Source organism: Rhinopithecus roxellana, chromosome 3 (assembly GCF_007565055.1).
Source record: "Rhinopithecus roxellana isolate Shanxi Qingling chromosome 3, ASM756505v1, whole genome shotgun sequence".
Lineage (NCBI taxonomy): Eukaryota > Metazoa > Chordata > Mammalia > Primates > Cercopithecidae > Rhinopithecus > Rhinopithecus roxellana.
The window spans coordinates 55608864-55629542 of NC_044551.1; the positions used below are offsets into that span (position 1 = coordinate 55608864).

The 20679-nt window shown below is 38.1% G+C and overlaps 1 protein-coding gene across 2 annotated transcripts in view; it reads left to right on the forward strand.

Moving 5' to 3' along the window:
* IPO11 (importin 11) overlaps positions 1-20679 on the forward strand; it is a 234481-nt gene that overhangs the window by 179427 nt on the left and 34375 nt on the right. For both annotated transcript variants that reach the window (XM_010385211.2, XM_030926735.1), the window contains exon 28: positions 12112-12207. In XM_010385211.2, coding sequence (XP_010383513.1) covers positions 12112-12207 — 96 coding nt within the window. The remainder of the gene's footprint in view (positions 1-12111; positions 12208-20679) is intronic.

The following is a 20679-nucleotide window of genomic DNA, read 5'->3' on the forward strand; positions in this document are numbered from 1 at the left end:
GAATCTTTAATATAGATGGTAATTGAAGTCATAGAAGTAATGTAATGTTTTTCTTTATTAGCATAAATTTGTACTTGCATAGCCCTCTGCAGAATATTAGGGATTGTAGTAAGCACCATGCCCATTGGTTCGTTAATAGTGACCTGAACCACAAATATGTATTTAAAATTTTTTCTTAAGCATTGTATCTTTCATGTTTGTGTCTCTTCTTCCTTTTCCCCAAAATTTGTTTTTTTAATTACTAAAAAATACAATCCTTATGAAATTAACCTGGAACATGTTATCTGGGAGTATTTAAAACAAATTATAATTATCAAGTTCATATTGTGAAATGAAAATAATTATAATAAAATGCAATACTGTTATTCTACCAAAATACAGTGGTTATCAAACTCAGAATCGCCTGGTAGCCTTATAAAAACACAGTTTGCTACCCCGACTCCTTCCTCTACCCCCTCAAAGTTTTTTCTTTTTTAAAAAATTGTTACTGATAATATTTGTACATATTTGTGTGGTATGTGTGATATTGTTACATGTATAGAATATGTAATGATCAAGTCTCAGGGTGTTGGGGGTATCTATCACCTCAACTGTTTATCTTTTCTTTGTGTTGGGAACATTACAAGGCCTCTTTTGTAGCTGTTTTGAAATATATAATATATTGTTGTTAACTATAGCTATTCTACTTTGCTGTTGAACATTAGAACTTATTTCTTCTATCTGACTGTATTTTTGTACCCATTAACCAACCTCTTTTCATCTTCTTCCCTGCACACAGACACACACACACAACCTTCCCAGCCTCTGGTATCTATCATTCTGTTCTCTACCTCCATGAGATCAGCTTTTTTTAGCTCCCACATATGAGTAAGAATATGTTACAATTGCCTTTTGCACCTGGCTTATTTCACTTAACATAATGACCTCTAGTTCTATCTTTGTTGCTGCAAATGACAGTATTTCATTCTTTTTTATGGCCTGATAGTATTCCACTGTGTACATGTACCACAATTTTCTTTATCCATTTGTCAATTGATGAGCACTTAGGTTGATTGCTGATGTTTGCTATTGTGAATAGTGCTGTAATAAACATGGGAGTGCATGTCTCCATACTGATTTCTTTTTCTTTGGATAAATGCCCAGTAGTGGGATTGCTGGGTCAGATGATAGTTACAATTTTAGTTTTTTGAGAAATTCCCGTACTATTTTACATAGTTACTGTACTAATTTACATTCCCACCAACAGTATATAAGAGATCCCATTTCTCTGCATCTTCATCAGCATCTGTTTTTTTTTTTTTTTTTTTTTTTTGTCTTTTTATTACTGGCCATTCTAATTGTGCTAAGATGATATCTCATTGTGGTTTTCATTTTCATTTCAAATGCAATTAGTGATTAGTGACGTTGAAGATTTTTCATATACCCCTGGGCCATTTGTATGTCTTCCTTTCAGAAATGTCTGTTCCTTTGCCCACTTTTTAATGGGATTATTTTGTGGATTTTTTGTTTATTTGTTTGCTGTTGAGTTATTTGACCTCCTTGTATATTCTGGATATTAGGGTCTTATTAGATGAATATTTTGCAAATGTTTTCTCCCATTCAGTGTATTTTCTGTTCACTCTTGTTTCCTTTGCCATCCAGAAGCCTTTTCACTTAATATAGTCCTAGTTGTCTATTTTTGTTTTTGTTGCCTGTGCTTTTGAGGTCTTGGCTATAAAATCTTTGCCTAGACCAATGTCCAGAAGTGTTTTCCTTGTGTTTTGTTGTAGTAGCTTTATAGTTTTAGATATTATTTTTAAGTCTTTAATCCATCTTGACTTGATTTTTGTATACAGTGAGAAATAGGAGTCCAGTTTCATTCTTCTGCATATGGATATCCAAGCCAGAGTTCTTGATTCAGTAGGTCTGGAATAGAGCCTGTGAATTTTCAGTTTAACAAGTGTGCTGATGCTGTTGGTCTGGGACCACACACTGAGAACCACTGCGTTAATATATTTGAGAGAAAATCAGAGAGGAGCTGAAGAGTAGTTTTAAGATTTATTAGCAATTGCATAAATAAAGCCCCACCAACCCCAAAGAGTTTTCCAACAATGGTTTGCTTTTCCCTGCTTAGCTGAATGCTTTTTCGGGGATTGTAATTTCAGCAGAAAATGTGAATATGTTTAAATAAATGTTATTTTTCTTAAGTAATTTGTTTTGTTATGGAAGAGCTATCTTTTTGTTCACCTCAAGAGACGTTTTTAATAATGTATTTTTTCTTTGTTGTATCCTCCCAACTCCTACAAATCCAATTATGTTTTTTCTTTAATTACTGAAAGTACTTGTTCATTGGGAAAAAATTTAAACAGTGCATAAATACATAAGGTAAGCTGAAAATTTCTCCATGCCCCAGTTCCGTACCACAGTACTAAACCATACCCTCTTAAGGATGTTCACAAGCAACACAGCTGGCTATGTGAAGTTCAGAAAAATTTATATAACAAAGTATTTTTATCTTAAAATTCCTAAATTCAAAGAAGACAGTTCAGAAGATCTATCCACATTTTTGCTTTTTGAAAATATACCTTCTAATTGATTTAGACTCAACTGGAAAACCAATTATATTAATACCAATTTATATATGGAGCTATACTTCTACACATTAAATGTTCATTTCGGTCTTTGCCAGCTATTTCCTTTTAAAAAAAATTCTTTTTTTACTAATCAAAAGAGAGCTGGAGTAAATAGCTACTCCCTTTTAAAATATTAGCCAGCTCATATTTCACTGTTGTTTGATAGTTGTGCAGTGAAAAAACTTATTTAAGGTATAATTGAAGTGTTACAGGCATAATAGTTTTCTTGGGTACAATTTCTGTATTTCATTGTTTCACATTTTGAGCAGCCCTAAGTGAAAACCAAATGATATTCTAAATTAATATAGCTAAGGAAGCTCACCTTTCTTAAGATTTCTGTATTTCTCTATCATTTACTATAGGTTCTTATCTCTACCATTTATTAAAAGTTCTTGATTAAAGCACTCTAATTTAGTGTGACTGTGTTTGAGGAAGAATAGAATCCATTTTTTCCATCGAGTATTACAAATTGTGATTAAAGTTTCAGGGCATAACAAAAGTAATTTGTTTTTCCCTCATAACAAATGGCAAATATTAGAAATCAATAATATTTATTTATAAACTGTAAAAGTGTTTGACTTTTAAATTTATAATTCCAATGTGGAATTTTAAAAACGTATCTCTCATTTCTGGGATGTAAAACTGAGAACTTACTCTCAACCTCTTCCTGTCAGTGAAGTAGATATATTTGGTGTCAAGCTATTGATGAGGGCTTCAGTGGTGTTGGGACAGGGACTTCAGTAGTAGTGATCAGGAGATAGGAGAGGCTGGGCACGGCGGTTCACACCAGTGATCCCAGCACTTTTGGAAGGCTGAGGTAGGCGGATCACTTGAGGTCAGGAATTCGAGACCAGCCTGGGCAATATGGTGAAACTTCATCTCTACCAAAAATACCAAAAATAAAAATAAAAAATAAATCTGGGTGTGGTGACCTGTGCCCATAGTCCTAGCTACTTAGGAGGCTGAGGTGTGAGGATTGCTTGAGCCCAGCGGGAGGAGGTTGCAGTGAGCCATGATTATGCCACTGCACTCCAGCCCGGGTGACAGAGCAAAACTCAAAACAAAAAAGGGAATAGCAGGTCACACGAGAAGGAGGGGAAGGGTGATAAAGAAGACTAACATGTTCCATGGTCCTCTGGAAGTGAGAGATGCCAGTGTTTGATAGCTAGAGGCCAAGTGGTCGGGAGGGTAAGGGTGGACATTATGGGAGAGTGAGGACATTATGTAGAACTTAAGTAGTGGGGAAAGAGGATCTGTGGATACCTCTTTGTTGTCCCTAAACCTTTTACTGTTAGTGGCGTCGTGTACTTTCTCATACATGAAGTTCCAGGGTTACTTTGTTGATCTACTCTGCCTCATGGCTTTCTGGGTCTTTTGAGTAACCACTGGACAGATTTTTGTTATCTTTTCTATTGCTTTGTGTATTTTGTTTTTAGGAGTTCTCCAAGTAGTAGTAGAGTTTATCCAGATCCCCCCATACCAGTGTTAATGCATGTCAAATATTTTCCCTGTAAACACTTTTTAAAACTTACTGATAAATAAATCACATACAGAAGTAGACACACCTGTATAACTACCACTGAGGTCAATAAATAGAACATTCAGATGTAACACACGTGAACATTTCTTGAACCTCTAGGCATTATATAAACATTTTAAGTTTTAAGCTTTGAGGTGAAGGAGGACCAGCATGTAATTAGGACATTTTTACTTAATTAGCTTACCTGCACAGCGACAAATAACAGTAAAATCTCCAATATTTGTTCTTAGGCGGTGTTTAAAAAAAAAAAAAAAAAAAGCGTAGGAGAAGAAAGCTGAGGGAACCTTTTCCAAGCTTCTGACAAACAGTTTTAATGCTAGGCCTTCCTGCCAAGTTGATCCTACATGAACCTTTCCTGTTGAGACCTATTCTTTTTTGTTATACAAGTCAAACTCCTTTACTGGTCCTGTTATTGATCTCTGAACTAGAAAAATATACGTTTGGACTTAAAGTATGATGTACTCCTTTAAGAGGAAGGAGAGTGGGGTATGTGAAGCAAAACTGGCTGTTCTGTTTACCATTAGACTTTACCTAGACCCTCTCATTTCTCATTAAAATTTATATTTGACTTTTCTCTTACTGGACTTACCTATGAACCCTTTTAAGCTAGTGGAGAGAGATATGAATCAATTTTCTCAAATTGTTATCTCCTTCTTAATGATTTCACGGTTATGGAAGCAATAGTAACAAGGTAATAGGCATTTTTTTTTTTCTATACTAGTGCTGTACTGTCTGAAGCATAGTTTTTTGTTCTTCTTTTTAAGTGCCCTCTACCAGTGGTCCTCACTTTGCCGAAGCTGGTAAGCTTGTGTGGCTACACACTTTTAATGCCTGGTGTGTTAAAAGAGAAATGTTGGAGAAAGCAGTATGAGAGAGAAGAATGTATAGTATGCTTGCTGCTGGCCCAGATGTGCCTTGTTTCATTGCTTCTGACTCAATTCCGAGACATCTTGTGATAGATGACATTTTAATTTAGTAGAAAGTAGTTTTCTTATCCTGAGTAATATGGAGACCTTACATATGTGTATATATATGTTGTCTTCCTTTTGTCTCCATTTCTTCCCATGTCTGTGGAGTTTTCACTACATGCACATAAACCCTAGCCTGTTGTTAGTTTGTATCTTTGATTTTGGGCAACCTTATTGCTTTTTTCCGTATGTTTTCTATGATACACAAGTTAATACACCATTTATATTTTTGTCTGAGGCTCTGAGGAGCAAAAGTTTTTATGTTGTACTGCAGTTTCCTCAAGCTTTGGCTTTCAAAACTCCCTTATCCTCAGTTACCTGTTTCTCATCTATGAAAGCATCCTTAAACACCATCGTATAGAATTAGGACCATACTTGCAGTGTTGTTGTTGTAGTTGTAGTCTTATTATAATGCTACTGACCAGGTAAATCCAGGCTATACAATTCCTAGCAGATGGAAAGCCCCTGTGAAAGCCTGGAAACTAGAAAGTGTTAATTAATCAAAGAGAGCCCATGAAGGTGGAGAACAATGTGAGGCTAGATAAGGTCAGAGAGCTGGGCAGAAACCAGGTCATATATAGGGCTGAGTAAACTAGGATTAAGGGTTTGGATTTTTAAGCGTAATGGAAAGGTGTTGAAAGGTATTAACTTTTGCTTTAAAGCAAGAAAAAGATACTAGATTTTGTAAAAGCATTCTAGTGTGCTGTATAGAGAATGGATTAGAGGAAGTCAAGAGTGGAAGTCTCCTCGTTTGGGAAAGTAGGCAGTAGTTTGAACTCTAAACTCGAGACAGATTGGCTTGTTGCACAGTGTTAATAGTAGGAATATAGAGGAGTAGAAACAAGGAAAAATTTCAGAGATAAATTTGACAGAATTTGTTGATGAATTGAGTAAATGGAAGGGTACATTGGAAGGGTAAATGAGAAGAAAGGTCAAAACTGAATCCCTGGTTTCTAGCATGAGTCACTGGGTTGATAGAGATGCTTTTTACTCAGATAAGGAAAACAGGAAGAGAGCCTGGTTTTGATTTTCCGTTTTGTTTTTGGTTTCCTTGTTTTTGTTGGGGAGACACTCATAAGTTTGGTATTGGATCTCTTAATTTTGAGATGATTGTGAGAGTGCCGAGTGGATGAGAAAGATGCCGGTGTACTTAGGGTTCCAGAACTTAGAGAAAGGTCATTGAGCATAAAGTTTTTTGGTCAACTGTAATACCTTATTATAAAACTGTAACAAAATAGTAACTATGTGTTTATATGAAGTTGTTAATTTAATTACACATTTTTGTTTTGTTTTTGTTTTTGTTTTGAGACGGAATCTTGCTCTGTCACCCAGGCTGGAGTGCAGTGGCTCGCTTGATCTCAGCTCACTACAAGTTCCGCCTCCCGGGTTCATGCCATTCTCCTGCCTCAGCCTCCCGAGTAGCTGGGACTACAGGCGCCCGCCACCACACCTGGCTAATTTTTTGTATTTTTAGTAGAGACAGGGTTTCACCGTGTTAGCCAGGATGGTCTCGATCTCTTGACCTTGTGATCCACCCGCCTCGGCCTCCCAAAGTGCTGGGATTACAGGCGTGAGCCGCCACGCCCAGGCACACATATGTATTTTTAAATGTGAAATTTTGCTTCAGTGCTATTTTTTTATTTTATTCTTGATACAATTTTATTCAAATGCTTCTTGCAAACTTTGACATTGGTGTCTTCATCGTTATCAGTCAAAATTCCCCTTTGATCATGTGACACTGTTTTCCAGAGCATGTTATCTTCATTTTGTTCTGAGCTGTGTGGCATACAAGACTTTTCCAGGAATTTAATCCCAAGCTACAATTACCTTTTCAAATAACTTCGGTAACATGAACAGAGTTGACCTTTTTGATTTGTTCTTAAAATATATCTTCATCACCTGAGGTCGGGAGTTCGAGAACAGCCTGACCAACATGAGGAAACCCCATCTCTGCTAAAAATACAAAATTAGCTGAGCGTAGTGGCACATGCCTGTAATCCCAGCTACTTAGGAGGCTGAGGCAGGAGAATCATTTGAACCCGGAAGATGGAGATTGTGGTGAGCTGAGATCACACCATTGCACTCCAGCCTGGGCAACAAGAGTGAAACTCAGTCTCAAAAAAAAAAAAAAAAAAAAAAAAAAAAAAAAAAAAAGTATCTTCATGATTACCTTGTAATTATGTGTTGTATAGCTTTATTTTCATCAGTTTCCAATATCTACAATGGTGCTAGCTCCATAATTACCAATTCTCTGATAAATTTCTTTATATCACTTAAAAAAAAATTCTGTCAAGTGACTTTTTAAGTAACTACTCAATCTTTTATTCAGCTGAATTTTTTTAAATTTTTTTCCAAACAGTTCTGTACCAGTCCTTGATCATCTCCTTTCCGTGGAAGCTTAGTATGTCTTCATTGGGCATTATTTTTTATAGCAAAATCACACAGGATGGCACTTCTTTCTCATGCCATTAAATATAGATCATTTTAGTTATTTCTTGTAGTCTTAAAGATAATGGTTTTGTTGGAGGAGGGTGGTGCTGCTGTGTGTGTGTATGCACTCAAAAAATGAAAAGAAAAAACAGGTAATCAGGGGAGTGGTTTAGTATATAAAAGCCTTTGTAAGGATCATTATGGAATGCAAAAAAAAGTCAACTTTCACTTTAAGATAGTGAATTTCAACTGTGGTTTTTTAGCTTATTTTCTTGCCAGTATTTTTCAGGGGAGCTAGATTTATTAATATACTTTTCCTTGACCATGCAGAGAATTACTGTGTAGAAAGGATGTATGTTTCCATTTAAATGACAAAAGTATTTGCAGGCTACATCCTGGGAAATATCTACAGGGGAAAACTTTTTTTTTTTTTTTAACTAGGTAATAGGCTTATTATATTTTTATATTTTTTAAGTGAATAAGTATTTTTAAAGTATTTTCTCAGTTTTCTAATATAAAAAATATTGAGATATAATACATTTTTTAAAAGGTTCTTTGGCATCTTCAACAATTTGTAAGAGTGTAAAAGGATACTGAGATGAAAAAGTGTAAGAGATTTAGAGACTGTTAACCCCCTCATTGTTCAGATGAGAAACGGTGATGATGCTGACATTTAAGTAGTGCTCTGGCACATGTGGCAGGCCTTGCTATAAGCACTTTACTTGTGGGTACTATTATGCCTTCATGTTACTGATAAGGCAAGTGAAGCACAGAGAGGTTAAATTGACTTACCCAAGACCATGTAGCTAGTCACTGGTGGAGCCACAATTTGAGGCTCTGATGCTGACCACAGTTTTCTGCCACTTTCATGAGGTCTGGAAGGGTTCAGAAGGCCCCTGCCATCTGGTTACTTCACCAGCTCTTTGTGTTCTCTAGCAATTTCACAGTCACTATGCAGGAGTCACCGAGGCCTCGAATCTGCTTTGCAGTCTTCATCCTAGATTCTGCCACCCTGAATGTTTTCAAGCACGGCCTTACAGTTGGCTTTACAAGGCCTTGATGTTTTTCAAATCTGTATGCACTTCCACTTCAACCACACATTCCTCCCTTGTGATCATGCTCAAAACTCTAATATCCTGTCTTACTGTAACTTCACATTTTCCAGTTTTTTTACTCTCTACCACTAAACTTTTTTTTTTTTTTTTTTTTTTTTTAATGTACAATGTCTTGCTTTGTCACCCATGCTGGAGTGTAGTGGGGCCATCATGGTTCACTGCAATCTTGAACTCTTGGCCTCAAGCCATCATCTTCATATCTCAGCTGGGACTGAATAGCTGGGACTACAGGCGTGCACTACTGCCCCCAGCTAATTTTCTTCTTTTTTTGTAGAGACAGGGGTCTCACTTTGTTGCCTAGACTAGTCTTGAACTCCTGGCTTTGAGTGACTCTTCCACCTCAGCCTCCCAAAGTGCTGGAATTACAGTCATGAGCTGCCATGCCTGGCGTAAACCTTGATGTTTGCACTTGATGTTACGGGTTTTTCTTTTGTTTGTTTTTTCCACTTTTAACCCTATCCTCTACCTGACCCAAGAGGTGCCCTGTGGTCAACTCAGACTTCTCATTAATACCCTCAGCTCTTTAAACCCCTCATCCTCAAACTCTACTAGCTTTTCAAGCTTCCAAGCCTGAATTGCCTGACTCAGTTTCTCCCTGTGTGTATCTGCTTGGGGAGTAAAATATAGCAACTAAAAATGATAGAAGTGTACAGATTGAGGCTGTTACAAATCTAGGGCATTCAACTGCAGTTGGACCTCAGTGCCATTGAGCAATCTTTTTGTCTTTGGTCAAGACCCTCTATTGTAAACATTGACCACTTGGCTCCAACTGCTTATCCACATCCCTAATACATAACCTCACCTTCTAATTCACAGAAGGAGGATAATTCAAAATGCAGGAACTTCTGCTTCCCACTGTGAGCCTCCAAGGGAGTCTGTACATCTGTGTCCTGCTGCCTCCTGTACGAAGATATCCTTTGTGTTCAGCCCTGCCTCTGTTATGATCTCACTTCATCCCATCTCTGGGATCCTGCTCCTTCACCCACCCCTTTGGCACCTGCACTTTCAGCTGCTCAGCCTCTGCTGGTCTATTTCCCTCAGCCAAAAACACTCCTTCAACCCTGCACTCCCTCTGGTTATTACCCTATTGTTCCGTCCCTGGACAAGCTTCTTGAAAGAATGGTCACTCCCCTTCCTCAGCTAGAACCTGATTTATCTGATTACTTGACTTTTGGTGCTGTTGGTCACCCTCTCTTCTTTGGGAATACCACTTTCATCATCTTCCTTCTCATGTCTTTGCTCTTTTTGTATCCCCTGTTGGATTGAGCAAAGTCACCAACCTAGTCAAGTCACCCACCCAAGATGAAGCCCAACAGTCATCCTAGACTCTTTCCTCCCATTTATCTTCTATAGCCAATTAGTTGCCAAATCCTGTGATGTTTACCCATTAAACATCTGTCAAACCTACCCCTTTCTCTTTATTCCCGTGGCCACCAAACCATTTCAGGCTGCTACCATCTCTTCTGATGTGGAGTGATCTTGGCTCCTCACCAACCATCATACTCCCTTATGTGGTTCTTTTTACTGCCCTGGGCAATAATGATGCTGAAGGGCCCCCCAGAGAAGTTTATACCAGGAAACAAGAGTGACCAGAAGAGGCTAAGCTCACAGAAGCCAAAGAAGCAGAGTCTTCAGGAAGGGAGACCAGTGGTGTCCACCCAGCAGAGATATCTCATGAGATAAACTGAAGTGTGGCCCCTAGATTGCAAAAATGAATGTCATCTGCCCGTGGAGTAGTAGGGTCGAAAGCTGCATTGCAGTAGGCTGACGGGAGTCCTGGGAAGCCTAGAAACTGAGAGTAGCTAGAGATGACTTCTTCCAAAACATGAGCTGTGGGCTCTATAGAAGCCCTCTTTTTCAGTTTCTCAGCACAGTAAGGTTGAAGTCATCTCCAGTCAAGCTGGAACACTGCCCTCTGGGTTTGGTCAGTATAAGATTCTGGATTTCAGTCTTGACTCTAGCTACTAGCAGCTGTGGGGACACTCCACCATCTCAGTCTTTATTGCTTGCCAATTGTAGCTGCTTTCAGCTAAGTTCGTTCCTTGCTCAGGAGCTGTTCCAGTTGTCAGCTCTTCCTCCTCTGGTAGGGAAAGTGGAAAACTATTCTTTTAATGTTACCACTGTTGTAGACTCTACTGTTGTAGAAATTCTGGAGTAAGACTAATAAATCAGGGCTTGTTTGTTCCTTCGACTATTTCGATAAATTGTTCTTTGCTTAACCCTGTTGAATGACCTAAGCAGATAAATACAGTTAAGGGAATATTTTATCTGGTTCTGGGTTTTAGTGCCTAAAAACTTGTTTAGTCTCTTAAATTACCCTAACTTGACTTAAACTTCCTGTATTTAAAATATAATAATGCAAGAGTGACTTTAATTATTAATTAGGTACCATGTATAAATAGCATAATTATGGTCTGGTTGGATCTGAGAAAATTCTAAGGTGATTAAGGTTGTGATTAATTTCTGTCTTGTGATTGCTATTATGAAAAAGTGTTACATCATCAATTTTAGCTTACGTAACTGTTTTGAAAAGTTAATTGAAAATTTCGTTTGTGTTACTGCCTGCTTGGACTTTATAAAAGTCTATAAAATCTACACGTTTATAGATTTACCCCCTAAATCTATAAAAATTAAAAAACACACACTACAAATTTTTTTAAGATTTCATTGCAATTTAATTCGAATTTGCCTAATGCCTAATGATTTTGAACATCCTTTTAGGATGCTCACATGCCATCTGTATATCTTCTTTGGTGAAATGTCTGTTCACGTTTTTGCCTTTTTTAAAAAAATATTTTTGTTCTGTTTCTTTTAAGAGACAGGTCTCTCTGTTGTTGTCCAGGCTGGAAAGCAGTGGCTGTTCCTAAGTGTGATCATAGTGCACTGCAGTCTTGAACTCCTGGCCTCAAGAGATTCTCCTGCCTCAGCCTCCCAAGTAGCTAGGACTACAGGCTTGCACCACAGCACCTGATGCCTCTTTTAAATTGAAATTGTTTTTCATCTTAATGTGTTTGCAGAGTTATTTTTACATCCTAGGTTCAAGTCCATTACCAGATATTTGTTTTACAAATATTTCTTCCAGATATGGCATGTCTTTCTTCTTCACAGTGTCATTAGAAGAGCAGAAATTTTTACTTGTCAATACTCAATGTCTTTATCTTTGTAGTTATAAAAGTAACATAAGACTTATAAATCCAAGAATATTAAAATATTCCTTTACTATCGAATCTCTCCATCTAGTATTTAAACATACTAATTAGTGAAAAAGAAGTTTGTAATGTTATAGGCAAAGATAAACTTTTTGTTATAAGAAAATAGATTTTGAAAATTTCTTTTTTGTATTTCAGAACTGGAATTTCTCTTCATGTTCAAGAGGATATTTCAGGGGAAAAAAAACCTGTTCTAGTACTCCAGTTAACCTGTTTTTTGCTTTTCTTTCATTCTAGTGTTATCCAAGATAAATTCTGTGGGATTATAAACATTTCAGTGGAAGGCCTGCATGATGTCATGACAGAAGATCCTGAAACAGGAACTTATAAAGAGTAGGTGCATTATTTAATTAATCATAATTGGATTTGGGGGATAATTAAATACATGCTGCATGATTTTTTTCACCATCACTCTTTAAGCACAATATGAAAGTTTTATAATTTCTCTTTTATACAGAAACATTTTTATTTGTTATTTTGCTTATAGTATTTATTGTTTGATCTTGGTATCAGCTTATTTATTTATTTATTTATTGAGATGGAGTTTTGCTTTTGTGGCCCAGCCTGGAGTGCAATGGCACAATCTCAGCTCACTGCAACCTCTGCCTCCCAGGTTCAAGTGATTCTCCTGCCTTAGCTTCCTGAGTAGCTGGGATTACAGGCATGCACCACCACACCTGGCTAATTTTTGTATTTTTAGTAGAGACTGGGTTTCTCCTTGTTGGTCAGGGTGGTCTTGAACTCCCAACCTCAGGTGATCTGCCTGCCTCGGCCTCCCAAAGTGCTGGGATTACAGACGTGAGCCATCATGCCCGGCTGGTATCAGCTTTATTATGTTACAGCCACAACCTGAATTGAGCTGCTTTGATTTAATCGTTGTTTGATGATTAAGTTTTAAAAATTTCAAATATATTTTAGCATATAAGTTTTTTTTCCTCGTATGTTCTGAGCATGGTCTTTTTTTCAACTTTGCTGTTTATAAAGCCATCTCTAGCAAATGGGAAAGATTGTCACTTGAATCATATTTTGTTGAAAAATATGGATAGCAGATATATGTTGTTGAACCTTATTAAACATATTAAGAAAATGTGTCTGATATGTCACTTAGCTTTTGAGAACACTGGAGTTTGTATGAAGTGGAAACATCAAATTTTTTGAGACTACAAACCAAAAACAAGAAAGCATTCAATGTAGGCAGGTTTTTTTCTTTTTAAGTTAACGTAAGGGTTTGTGGCTGTGTTAGTCCATTTTCATGCTGCTATAAAGAACTGCCTGAGACTGGGTAATTTATAAAGGAAAGAGGTTTAATTTAACTCAGTTTTGCAGGACTGGGGAGGCCTCAGAAAACCTACAGTCATGGGAGAAGGGGAAGCAAACATGTCCCTTTTCACATGGTCGCCAGAAGGACAAGTGCTGAGCAAAAGGGGAAAGGCACCTTATAAAACCATCTGATCTCATGAGAGCTTACTCACAAGCACAAGAACAACATGAGGGTAACCGCCCCCATGATTCAATTACCTCCAACTGGGTCCCTCCCATGACACGTGAGGATTACGGGAACTACAGTTCAAGATGAGATTTAGGTAGGACACAGCCAAACGATATCCATTGATATGACTGCACATGACTGTAAATTGTATACATAATATGTAACAAAGTTTACAACTATATGTGAAACGTTTAGGATATGATCAGATGTTCCTTTGTCCTCTTTGGAGTACACAGTTTAGTTGAAGGGAGAACGTGGCTGATAGCACAGTTAAAACACTAGTAATGAATACAGACGGTTATATCTTGTTTTGTGCGGGGAACACCAAAACAGTACAATTCTGGATTTTGCTTTAATAGTAAGTCAGGGAAAGAAAAAAGGCACTATGTGTTATAGTCTTCAGGGAAGGAAGTAGAACAAAATTATAACGTGTTTTAACTGGAAGAGGTGAGAGTCTGAAAGAAAATTTAGAAATTTTTTTGTGCAGTCTCATGGCATTAAAAATCAGGATATCAAGGCTCTGAAAAGTTGGCCGATCACAGTGGCTTCTGCCTGTAATCCCAGCACTTTGGGAGCTGAGGCAGGTAGATTGTTTGAGGTCTGGAGTTCGAGATCAGCCTGGCCAACATGGGGAAACCCTTATCTCTACTAAAAATAACAACAACAAAAGAAGTGGAGTGACACAGCAGATTTGTTGAAGAGTCAAGATGAGTCAAGGTGTCCATGTGCCAAGCTCAGCCATGAAGAAAAAATTTTGGTTTGGAAGAGGGAGTATGTTGGAAGTAAGGAAAACAAACCAGTTTTAGGATCCCAGCTAAAAGGCCTAGACTTGATCAAGCGTTAGTATTGATGAGTAGCTGGAACATATCTGACCACTGGTTTCTTTTATCTGTAGAATTGTTTGGTGATTTCTTTTTGCTCTGGGTGGTACTTTGCATATAGAAACACAGTTGAGAAATAAATTACCAAGAGATACACTTTTCTGTGTCTCTGTTTCTAAGAGTGGTTAGACTAGATCTCTATTAAATCTTTCTACTTTGTAATTCTGTGAATTACGTAGAGTTCTATAAATTATAGTCCATGAGACTATAAGGCATAAATAAACTTTCAGAAATGCCTGCGTGAGAAACATAAAATACATACTTATGTAGCTAATTTAGATTTCAGCTTCCCCTTCCTATTTATTTAAACAGTTTATTCAGAAAAGTTAATCTTTCTGGTTCTGTTGAATTCTTATTATAGTCTCTCAACTGAGTGAATTGGAAAAAAAAAAAAGGAAGAAAACTCTATTTCCTTTACTTCCATCAGTAGTGTATTAAGGTTCTCCAGAGAAACAGAACCAAGAGGAGACAAAATATGTATATATATAAAGAAATTAATTGTAAGGAATTGGCTGTCATGATTATGGAGGCTGAGGAGTCCAAAATCTACAGTTGGCAAGCTTGAGACCCACGAGAGCCCATGGTGTAAGTCTGAAGTATAAATCTGATCATGTCCCTCCAGTGTGGAAATCACCAGTGGACCTCCATTGTGTCCAGAATACAGTCCACAATTGTTTGTATTTCATAAAGGTTACTTAACTAGTTGGGCTCTGAAGGCGGAAGAAGTACAGTGTCCCAGCTTGAAGCAGCCAGAGGATGAAATCTTCCTCATCTAGTCAGAGTTTTATTCAGGCTTTCAGTGGATTGGCTGAGGTCCGCCCACATGGGGAGGGCAAACTGCTTTACTCAGTTTATAGATTCAAATGCTAATTTCATCCAGAAACAGCCTCACTGATACACCCAGAGTAATGTTTAACCAGATTGCTGGGCACTCAGTATCTCAGTCAAGTTGATACAAAATTAGCCATCACACTAAGAAAGCCTTGTTGACAGATCATCTTTTTATTCAAACTGTTTACGCCAGGCACTGTGCAGTGTGAGGAAGCAACTGAGTCTCTGACCTGAAAGAGCCCAGAACCTAGAAGGGGAGACAGGGACAAATGGAGCAATACCAGGTGTAAGAGAGAAAGGAGTCCAGGGAAACTGAGAATCATTCCTAAGGATATGTAGTGGATTGGAGCCAACTAAGTAACCTTTGTGAAATACAAAGAATTGTGGTCTGTATTCTGTAGTCAATGGAGGTCTACCGGTGATTTCCACCCTGGAGGGACATGATCAGATTTATACTTAGAAAGGTCACCTTAATGCATTGTGGAGGACGACAGAGGGGATAAATGCTGGTGAGTGGTCTCAGACCAGTGGAACAACCTGGGATGCATGTTGGAAATGCAGATTCTCCTTCCTCGGTACAGACTCAATATATCAGAATCTTTTGGGGGTCACACAGTAGAATCTGCATTGCAAACAGGAACTGTGGTGGTTCATATACACTAAAAATTGAGAACCTACTGCTGTGGAAGTGGGAAAACCATTTAGGTAGCTGTTAAAGTAGTCTTATCTTGGTGAGCGGCGATGACGTGAATTTGAGATAGATTTTGGAGGAAGGATTAGCAGGAAATGGGAACAGGTAGGTATGGCTAGAGAGTGTTGAAGGGTGTTTACAGTTTGGGTGACGTGACATACACGTGCATATACAATTTTTTAAAATAGTTGTGCTTATACCTGTAGCCTGTGCTTATTTTTATACCTTGATTCGTCCTCATAACATATTGAACATGCATTTTAAAATTTAAACAACATTTTGTGTGGAAAAAATGGAAATGGGCTTTTATTTTCCCTTCTAATGATCCCTCTTTTTTTAAAGTTAGAAAAATTTATCTTCCAAGATAAATAGATAGTCAACAGTTGCCTATTAATGTTGATACTGGTATTTCTTCAGGGTTGTACAGAAAATCTCTTGGAAGAAAGAAGAATGCTATTTTGAGAGTTGATGAATCTGTTTATTTGTTGGGGTTTTGTTGGTGGGTTTGTGGTTTGGTTGGTTTTTTGTTTTTATTATTTTTTTGCCTAGAGTTTTTATTAAGCCGAGCAAATATACTAATGAGGCTAGAGATTTGCCTTGTTTGCTTTCTGCTTGTATGGTTAGAGTGTTTCTCTTTTATTTCCTTAAATAATATTTTTGTTGAAAGGAATATTGGGAAATGAAATTGACAATCCCTTGCCAAGATTTGGGAAGTAAAAAGGAAGAAAGAATTTAGTGGCCCGATGTGGTGACTCACACCTGTAATCCTAGCACTTTAGGAGGCTGAGACAGTAGGATCGCTTGAGCGCGGGAGTTGGAGACCAGCCCTGGCAACATAGTGAGACCCTGTCTCTTTAAAAAGAAAAAAAAAAAAAACTAAAAATCAGCCAGGCACACGCCTTTAGTCCCAGCAGCTGCTTGGGAGGCTGAGGTGGGAAGATGCTTGAGCCTGAGATGTTCAGGCTGCAGTGAGTTGGTATTGTACCACTACACTCCAGTTTGGGTGGCAGAGCAAGACCCTGTCTCAAAATAAATAAATAAATAAATAAGTAAGTAAAATCTAGCCAGCATTCTAAGAAGCCTGGAGGCACTAAAATTTGATTAGAAAATGACTCATAAATTGTGGTTTTTATAGCTAATAATCTTATTTGAAACTATTCTATATTCTGTAGTCCGTGGAGGTCCCCTGGTGATTTCCACACTGGAGGGACATAATCAGATTTATACTTAGAAAGGTCACTTTGGTCCATTGTGGAGGAAGATTGGCAGTGTAGATGTTGGTGAGTGGTCTCAGACCAGTAGAACAACCTGGGATTCTAAAAGTTAAAATTAGACTTTTAAAAGGACTTTTTTCTCTGTCACTCAATACATTGACCCACTGGACCGCTCTTCAGAATGGAATAGAGAATACTAGAAGAAACATTGGTTGTGGGTTTCTGACATCTGTATGTTACCTTAACTTGTGTAGATCCTAGTGACCTCCTTAGGAAGTCTCTCTCGCTTCAGTTTCCACCCTCTGATCCATTCTGCCCCACTTAAAATTAAAAGCCAAATTTCTTACAGGATCAAGTTAATGGGGCTCTATTCTGTGCTGACTCAGTCTCCAGCTTTTTCTCTTGCCTCCCTGGGTTCTTCATCATTCTGCAAACATGCCATACACTTTTACACCCATGGCTTGACTAATATTTCTGCTGCTTGGCGTGTCAAGCCCTTATCCTCTTTAGCAAATATCTACCTCTAAAATTGCATTCCAGACTTATAGAAAGAATTTATTCCATCTTTCTCTGTTTCTTCATGGCACTTTGTCTTTACTGCTAATATGCAATATTTAGTTGCTTATATTCAGTCTAGTGACCGTAAGAGGATTTGAGACAGCGCATAAGAAAGTGCATGCTCATTATAACAGAAAACTATTAACATAGATTGAAGGGATTTAAATAAAAAACCTTGATTGGGGAAACCTGTGGCATCAGGATATAAAACTTAGCTATATGCTTTCTAATTACTAGGATAAAAAAAGAAACATTAGGAATTACATGGCTTTTATTTTCAAGTAGAAGGAAATAGGTTTATCAGGTGTTAAACTTAAGACAAATCAATTTAACAGAGTTTGATTGAGCAAAGAATTGTTCACAAATTGGGCAGCCCCCAGAACCAGAATTGGTTCACAGTGTCTTCAGTGCTGTACCTGGTCAGATAATATTTATGAGCAGAAAAGGAAAAGTGAGGTACAGGAAAGGGAAATGGGGTACAGAAACAGCTGGATTGGTTACAGCTCAGCGTTTGCCTTATTTGAACACGGGTTCAACAGTTGGCCACCTATGATTGGCTAAAACTCTGATTGGTACAAGAATAGGTTACAATCTCTTTAGACTTCCAGTTAGGTTACACTTTACTATGTACGAAGAGACCTTCAGGCTGAACTTAAAATATGTGAGGAAGAAGCTTTAGGCTAAATGTAATTTAACACAGGAGAGGGAGATTCATATTTCTTCTCATTGGGGTGTCATGCCCTGAGCCCAGAAATGCATTTTATTTATTTGTTTGTTTGTTTGTTTGTTTGTTTGTTTGTTTGTTTGTTTTTGAGACGGAGTCTCTGTCACCCAGGCTAGAGTACGGTGGCTGCAACCTCCACCTCCCGGATTCAAGGGATTCCCCTGCCTCAGCCTCCCAAGTAGCTGGGACTACAAGCACATGCCACCACGCCTGGCTAATGGCTAATTTCTTTTACTAGAGACGGGGTTTGGGGATTCACTGTGTTAGCCAGGATGATCTCGATCTCCTGACCTCTTGATCCGCCCGCCTTGGCCTCCCAAAGTGCTGGGATTACAGGCGTGAGCCACCACACCTGGCTGAAATGCATTTTTAATCAGTATTTATATAAGTGACTATAAAAGGACTGCTTGTTTTAACAATAAAGAATTAGTTGTTTCTGATACCCTAACGACTGTAGGTAAGTGACTCGGATTAGCTGACTGTGGCCTTAGCAACATCATCAAAGCCCCAGGTTTTTTCTACTCCATCCCCTCAGCGTATTAACCTCATCTGCAGGCTACCATCCCTCATCGATAAAAAGTAGTTCTAGGCATTACAGTTCATGACAATGCTACTGACACGTAAGTAATCTTCTTCCTTATGTCTTTTTTAAGATCGAGGCAATCCTTATCTGGAAATCATTGCAGTAGATGTCTTCTTTTGTCTAATTGGCCAGAATTCCTTAAACACACCCCTGCTGAAAGTAGTCATTGACCAAGGGGATGGGATCTCCATTACTGATTATTGAACTACTGGCATTGGGGGTCTGGGATCAACTTTTTCTGAAATAGTGGTAGCATGGAAGAAGAGGAAAACTGGACAGATTCAGGGTTCAGTTAGGAAAGAGGCTGATTATGTAGACAAGCAGAGTGTCCACTACAGAGCCCAACTGAAAGTGTCAGTTTTGTCTTATGTGAAACAACCCATAAATTGTTTCTTCTCTCTCTTTTTTGATACGGAATCTCGCTCTGTTGCCCAGCCTGGAGTGATCTTGGTTCATTGCAACCTCCGCCTACCAGGTTCCAGCAATTCTCTCATCTCAGCCTCCTGAGTAGCTGGGATTACAGGCACGTGCCACCACACCTAGCTAATTTTTGTATTTTTAGTAGAAATGGGGTTTCACCACGTTGGCCAGGCTGACCTTGAACTCCTGACCTCAAGTGATTTGCTCGCCACGGCCTCCCAAAGTGCTGGGATTAGAGGCGTGAGCCACTGCACCCGGCCTGTAAATCATTTCTTATATAAACCTAGCTGAAAGTCAGTTACATAGGAGTTAAAAAAAAATCTTTATTAAACAATTTATTGGAGGCCAGAGGTAAAAAAATATATATAAATAGGAAGCATATTGGTGGTTTGGCCTAACATAGGACTGGGGTTAACAGAGTGTGTGCCCCCCACAACTTCCTCAGCAACATTAGCATCAACATTATGGAGGAAATGATGGGAAAGCATCACAGAGGAACTTGTGAGAAATGCAGATTCTCAGGCTCCATAAAAATCTACTGAATTAGACACTGTGGGAGTGGGGCTCAACCGTGCTTTTAACAAGGCCCTTCAGCTGGTTGAGCTGAAAGCTCAAATTTGAGAATCGCTTATATTGGACATTCAGAAAATGACTTGAATATTTGGCCTTTGTCCCAACTATCCCTCCTCTGCACACAGATGGACTCCAGGTAGAGTGGAACTAAGCTTTTTTTAGACAGTTGCACTTATTCTGTTCAGGTGCCAGAATAAAGGCAATTTTAAAGCATCCAAATTTGATACCCTGAAGTAGAGAAAAATTCATTTAGACAACAAAAATTTTGAGGAAAAATACTGTTTATCAGTGCTCAATGAATGTTTGTAAATTCAGCTTTTTCTCATCTGTAAAATGGCTGAATTACTTAGGGCAGAGTTTGTATAGATTAAATGAAAAGTATTATTACTACAAGTACCTTTAAACCCAGAAATGACTTAAAAGGTTTCACTTTTTTCATGCTAACACCTGTTGGTTCACTTTTTTCATGCTAACACCTGTTGGTTCTGTTTAGCTGGTTGAAGTTTCTTCTTGAGAAAGATTCTTATTTAGCAGGCTGGAGTGTCTGGATCTATTCGGTGATTTCTGCCTTGAGTTTAGAATGGAGAAGTGGCCACTTATATTCACGTTAGTCATTCCTATTTTAAACTGTTGTGTTTACTATTTTTATTAGTATATTACTGCATGCACAGTCTACACACTTTAGTTTATTAGCAATCTATTAATTCTTACCTGTCTTTTATGTAAAGCATGATTGTCTATCTTTAATCTTTGTCAACAAAATGAGATTTGACTTTTAATTGGAAATTTTTCTGCAGGACAGTTTTAACTTTGGGCTTTTCAGCCTCCCAAAGTACTAGGA